The sequence below is a fragment of the Tupaia chinensis genome, unplaced genomic scaffold, assembly GCF_000334495.1.
Source record: "Tupaia chinensis unplaced genomic scaffold, TupChi_1.0 Scaffold000093_1, whole genome shotgun sequence".
Lineage (NCBI taxonomy): Eukaryota > Metazoa > Chordata > Mammalia > Scandentia > Tupaiidae > Tupaia > Tupaia belangeri.
In genome coordinates this window covers 11,210,397-11,216,478 of record NW_006159555.1, presented here as the reverse complement: position 1 = coordinate 11,216,478, position 6,082 = coordinate 11,210,397, and the positions used below count along the sequence as shown (strand labels likewise).

The 6,082-nt window shown below is 53.1% G+C and overlaps 2 protein-coding genes across 2 annotated transcripts in view; both read right to left on the bottom strand.

Moving 5' to 3' along the window:
* IL11RA (interleukin 11 receptor subunit alpha) overlaps positions 1-477 on the bottom strand; it is a gene marked incomplete at its 5' end in the record, with an annotated part of 15,808 nt that extends 15,331 nt beyond the window's left edge. Inside the window, 1 exon segment of the mRNA XM_006143145.3 lies at positions 403-477. Within this exon segment, the coding sequence (XP_006143207.2) occupies positions 403-477 (75 nt within the window).
* A 2,277-nt stretch (positions 478-2,754) lies between these two features.
* On the bottom strand, positions 2,755-6,073 carry GALT (galactose-1-phosphate uridylyltransferase). Its single transcript, XM_006143144.3, has 11 exons — positions 5,910-6,073; positions 5,449-5,618; positions 5,146-5,221; positions 5,006-5,054; positions 4,752-4,881; positions 4,538-4,594; positions 4,259-4,381; positions 3,841-3,973; positions 3,651-3,752; positions 3,205-3,359; positions 2,755-2,931 (listed from the first exon to the last, which is right to left on the bottom strand). Exons 1-11 carry the CDS (start codon positions 5,989-5,991, stop codon positions 2,854-2,856), a joined length of 1,155 nt encoding a protein of 384 aa, XP_006143206.1. The 5' UTR covers positions 5,992-6,073; the 3' UTR covers positions 2,755-2,853.
* Positions 6,074-6,082: the final 9 nt, after the last annotated feature.

Below are 6,082 nucleotides of genomic sequence, written 5' to 3'. Positions count from 1 at the left end.
CCACACTGACGGACATAACCCTCTCCTGCAGCCACATGCAGACCCAGCTCCAGCACACTGACACATAGTCACATTAGCTAACAGTTCACCAAGTGACTTTCAGTCTCACACTGACATCGTCACATACAGACAGTTTCAGAGACAGACAGACAGACAGACACACACACACACACACACACACACACACAGTCCCTCAGTCACTCTGGGCCCGTCACAACCTACACTACTCTGCCCCGCCCCCTCCTGGCAAGACTTCGTCGTCTACACCCGCCGGCCCACACACACACACACACACACACAGTCCCTCAGTCACTCTGGGCCCGTCACAACCTACACTACTCTGCCCCGCCCCCTCCTGGCAAGACTTCGTCGTCTACACCCGCCGGCCCCACCAGGCCTCACCTTCCGCGGCCGCCGCCGCCAGCGCCCTCCGCCCTCGCCCTCTGCCCTGGCCTCTACTCCCTCCCGCCTTGGGCCCTGGCAGTGGGAGCGGCTCCACACAGGCGCCAATAGAAGGAAAGGGGTGAAATAGGGGGGCTCCCGGCCCATTGGAGCCTCCAACTGCCAATCACGTCCACCCCCACCTCCGCCGGACACTTCCTGTCCCGTCCCGCACTGCACTGAGAAGGCTGCGTGGGACAGTCTGGAGCTAGATTCATAGGTCCTCGTCTGAAGGCCAGACTTTCCTGAGGCGGCAGGACCCTCCTCCACCCAGTTCTCTATAAACAAAGCCTCAGGATCAGAGCTCAGGAGCAGGTGACTGGAGAGGCTGAAGGTGCCCCTACTCCAGATAAGATAAAGGAGGGCTGGCCTAAGGTGGTAGTTCTCAAACTTTGCTGAGTATTGTGTTTTCCAAATAGCCAAGCATTGCCCCATACCAATTAAATCAGAATCAATCTCTGGAGGGGACCTAGTGTTGGTATTATTTTAAACTCTCTAAATGATCCAAAATGCAGCCAAATCAGAGGTTTAAGGTCAGACACGTGCATCCTTCTGTATGGAGTGCATGTGCACCTCAAGAAGCTAGCCAGTGTGCAGCGATAACACAGTGCTGTGACATTGGTCCTACATGGGAAGGTCCCAGGTTCACTTCCTGAGGTTTCCCAGCACATACCAGGCATTGCATGTGCATGCCTGTGATTCACACCAGCTGAGACTTGGGCTGGATAGTGGCATGAAAAACTCTTGAGAGTGCCTATCCTTCCATCTCTCACTCAAATGAGAAATAAACAAAAAGAAGAAGAAAAAAGGAAAGAAACAGCCAGCCAGCCAGGGCCCTCATCCAGTCCCTAGTCACTGGGGTCTCAAAGAAGATAAGTATTGTCTGCCTGGTTTTCTAGACCAGAGCAACACTCAAGGCTCAGGCACTTCTCCAGTGTCTCAGGGAAGACAGATCCTGGACTGGAAGACAGGCAGCCAACTGTTTCCTGGGCTAAGTCCAGTCACTGTCCAGTCTCCAGCCCCACCAGACTCAGGTCTCTCAGAAAAGAATAGACACCAAAATGTTCTGTCCATCCCTGCATTAGTCACAATTCCCACCTTCACCTAAAATGTTGGAGGATTGGACCAACCATGATGGGACAGGCAGTAGGGGCACTAGTACACCATGCTGGAAGCCACTTAGGAAGGCACAAGATTCATGTCCTGAGTCTACTTGAACATGCGGGAGTGCCCTTGGTGCCACCACGATCCTGACTGGCTGCAGGGCTTGGGCGAGGATCGTGGTATAAAGACCCATTGAGGATGTATCTCTCTCTCTCAGGAAATAAAGCTTTAAAAAAAAAAAATTGAGGATATCAGGTAGGCATCAGGTCTCCAGGGTGACACTGCTTGTTGTTCTCCCATGGTCTCGTAGTCTTGTCAAAGAAACAACTCCAGGGAAGGGTGTAGATCCAAGGTCACTCTGAAAATCATGCCCTCCTTCCTGCCAGAACTGTTTTCTGTGCCGTGCAATGATTGGGGCACAGGGGCAAGAGAGTATGTCACGGGCTTCTCCCTGTATGGGAGCCTGGAGAAGCCAAGGACACAAGGCCATGTACACGCTCCCTACCCATCCATTTAGCCCCTTGTGGGCTGGAGCTGAGCCAAGCTGCGGCCACTCACAAAGCCAGGGTTCTGGCCAGCAGCCCAGGGTATGGCCACTGACCACTGAGACAAGGATCCTGCTTACCAGCTCGCCACCAAACCCTCAGGCCCAGGCTTGGTGAGCTGATACCCAAGTGTAGTGGTAAAGGGCCTCTGACCTTCCCAAAACCTCAGCCACTACCAACAACACAAGATTTTAAAACAGCTTGGAATGCCTTTATACTAAGAGTAAGAAAATCTGTAGGCCAGACGTAATACTGAATATTAATTTTGTGCAGAAATTTGGGGTATAGGTTACCATGGCCTACTGGTTAAGGCAGTTGAATCCCACATGGTTGACTGTTCAAGTCCCAGTCCCAGAGGTGTGAAAAACATGCCAAGTACATGGGCAAGCATGCCTCAAATCCTGATAGAAAAATGGAGAAGGGAATTGCAGCATGACCATGCCCCACTGGGGAGTGCTTTCTCCCTTTCCTCCTCTCTTCTCTTTCTGGTGAGCATACCCACTTTCTGGCAAAAAAAAAAAAAAAAGTTCAGCGATTTTGGATGGAATTTCTGCATCCAGTTTTTGCACATATATACAAACAAAAGTTGTGATTGTTCTGTGCCTTTAGGCATTAATTCCAGATCCCTGAAGGTTAGAGTTCATACTCCTCTGGTGTTCGAATATGTAATTTAAGTTTAAGAAGCAGTTTTATTGATGAATATCTGCCCAAACTCAGGTCCCAGTTCCTTCAGGCAGAAGTCAAGGCCCTGTGGTCAGCGTGGTCAGGCGATGGCTGTTGTCTCCCTGTCCTGCCCCAGGCGGTAATGAACCTCAGGAAGTGCTCTTAATTTTTCTGCAGCCTAGAAGTGGAACAGGGGATCAGGGAGGATAAGGCCACCTAGAATGAAGGTATGGAGTTCTGAGCACACAGAAGACAATGGGGAGGGCCTGTGGGTTTGGAAGATTACTGATAAGGACTGGAGTCACCCGAGGATGAAGGAAGTGAGTAGCTTCTGAGTGAATGCCTAAGAATGCCAGGATGTTATGGGGGTTCTCAGGGGGACTGTTGGGGTCCCTTGGGGATGTGGGAGAGAAAAGGGGACCTGGTGACCCAGGATGCTCTGAGTCCTGACCTGCTCAGGAGTGAGATCCCTTTGAGCCTGAGCAAGCATTTCGTAGCCAACCATGAATTTCCGGACAGTGGCCGAACGTAAGAGTGGAGGGTAGTAATGAGCATGCAGTTGCCAGTGGTCCCAATTGGCCCCAGCTTCTGGTCCAGTGGGAGCCCCTAACAGACAGAAGGCAGAGATGGTGAGGAGAGACCTTCCTCAGTTCTTCAGCCTAGTCTTGCCCCAAACCAGACCAGACACCTAAAAAACACACCTCCCAGCCAGAGAGGAGCCCAGGTATCAGACAGCAAACTGGAAACATTTTACCGTTTGTTGTTCCAACCTCAGTCCCCTCATCCCTGCTTTGGACGTGAACCCCAACAAGTGTTTTAGGACCTGAACCCTAGGAGCCTCAGGAGCCCAAAAATGGTGTCAGGGTCAGATATGAGAACTCAAAAGCCTCACCATGCCAGCCCATTGAGAAGCCCCATGTGAGCCCATTGAATAGGGAAAGGACGTCTCAAATAGGTTGTCATACTTGGTCAAAAGCTTCTTCATGATAGAGGCAAGATCTGGAATCAGAGCCTGACTCTTAGCGTGGGGCCCAGAGGCTGCCCATACCAGACCCACACCCATCCAGTGCAGCCCCAGGAGACTCGCCATCACGCTCAGCTGGAGTTAGCTCAGGTAGCCGCCGTACATGCCGACGGGGCAGCATCAGTGTCTGGAAGGGCCACACTGCCCAGAAGGGGACCAACACTATCCAGTGCTCACTGGTTAGGACCAGACGCTCCTGGGAAGATGGAATGGAAAGAAAGTCATCAAGACAGTGGAGCAGGTGAGCAAAGAGGATAGGGAAACAGAAGAAAAGAATGTACTCAGAATCTGAAGGATTCTCACCACCTCCACTACTACCACCCTAGTCTAAACACCATCATCTTTCCTTTAGATTATTGCTAGGGTTTCCTAACAAGACTCTCTGCGAGTTCCCTTCTACCCTTCTCCTTCACACACCTCCCTCTTTGAGGATAAGAAAATCAAGAACTCCTTAGTGATGTAGGCCCTTGCTCTCTCCCACCTTCCTGAGTAGCTCCTGCCGGGCATATTCCATTAGCAGGGGCTCTCCATGCTGACTCTGATAGGCACGCTGAGATCGCTCCTCCTGCTGGGGAACATTTGGCAGGAAACTGCTGGCCCACACCTGTCAAGGGATAGGAGCAGAGAAGAGAAGACAGACAGGTCCTTACCTCCAACCTCAACATCACTAGCATATTTCCTTTGTTCCATCCCTTAATCCAGTTCTCTTTCTCAAGGTGCCGGCTTGGATCCAGCCAAAAAATCCAGTGGATACATTTACCTGGCAGTGAGGGTGGGGGTTGGAACAGCCCATCATGGCTCCTTTGTTTTCAAAGATCTATCAGGTAGGGATAAGGAGCTTTAACAGCCAAAAGACACCAAGTCAACCACCCCCCAACCCAGGCCACACCCTGTAGAAACAGGAATGCTGCTCTCCAGACCCAAAGCTGCACCACCCTCTCCCTACCCATCCAGAAAAGGGCATGACCACAGACCTGCACCCAAGGGTACTGGGCACCTAACTCTTCTGTGACTGAAGCCCACTCATCGACGACAGCCCGGATCTCAGGGATTGACATGAGTGGCAGCGTCACATCCGACCAGGGGTGGAAGCACATGACCTTACTAGGTGGTAAGGAGAAAAAGATAACAGAGAAAAAGGGCTTGGCTGTGCTAGGGACAGGACCCCACCCCAGCGTTCAGTCTTCAAGCCTGGGATGAAGGAATGAGAGGAGAAATCTATAGTTACCAAACTCCTTGAGCAGCCTCCGCTCGGAAAAGGGGGTGATCACTGGGTCCTGAAATAAAGGGGTATCATTCTCTGCAGCAGAAGTCCCCAATCTAGCCTCCTCCCCCGCCCCCCTCCCCATGTGCTTAGAAGCAAGTTACCTGGACTGGGGGCATCGGGCTGCAGAGCTGGGAAGTCGTTGTCAAATAGATATGTGCCACTGTAGTGGGGATTCACCTACTGACAAAGATAGGCTAGAAGCATGGGCTACCCTATACCACTAGCCATCAGATGGGCTTCAGGGGCTGGTCAGGCTACAAGACGGTGAGGAAGGCCCATTCTACAGGACAAAAAAGCTTGCTGACACATGATCCACGAGGTCTACTGCCCCCCTGGGCAAAGGGGTTCTAAATGGGCCTTTCTCCCACTAGCCCGGCATGCCCATGCGCCCTCTACAGGCTTACCTCTCCATTGGCTCGTCTGGCCCCTGGACACAGAGGATTGAGGGGGTCATGACGGGGAACTGTCGGCAGAAGCTGGGGCTCCACTTGGCCCTGCCAGGGCCGCTTCATGCGATGAGCTGACACCAACACCCACTCATCTTGCAGCGGGTTGTAGCGGATATGCTGATGCTCTGAGGACAGACAGTAGAGATGAGTGAGCAAAGCTTTCTGTCCCTCTCCCCTGGGTCTCGTCCACCTGCAAGCTCACGCTCGTGAGCGCCATCTCGGCTCTGACCTACTCAGAAGCTACAGGCCCGAGTCGACCTCTCCAGCACCAACTGGCAGCCCCCACGCGGGCTTCTCTCCTCTCCCCACAGGCCCAGCTCCGGGTGGGAGCACCAAGCTTGGGTTAGGGACAAGAACTTCACAAGGAAGGGGAGGGCTGTGCTCCGCGTCACAGCGAGTCGGGGCTGCCCAATTACCACTCGGCCTGAAGGTTGCTGGCGTGGCGTCGACCTCTGACTCCGGCTGGCGCTGCTCAGAGCCGGTTCCGCTGCGCGACATTGGGCCACCCGGGGGTCGTCTGGAATGCCTACCCCGCCGCGTTTCACCCTTCTATTTCTCGGCCTGACCTGGCCCGCCCCGACCCCGGACG

Coding starts and splice junctions, on each gene's coding strand:
- GALT (XM_006143144.3), bottom strand. CDS start 5,991: ATGTCGCGCAGCGGAACCGGCTCTGAGCAGCGCCAGCCGGAGTCAGAG. Junction 4,595..4,751: donor CCCAGTACCCTTGGGTGCAG/GTCTGTGGTCAT, acceptor CCTACCTGATAG/ATCTTTGAAAACAAAGGAGC. Junction 3,974..4,258: donor GGCAGGAGCTACTCAGGAAG/GTGGGAGAGAGC, acceptor CCATCTTCCCAG/GAGCGTCTGGTCCTAACCAG.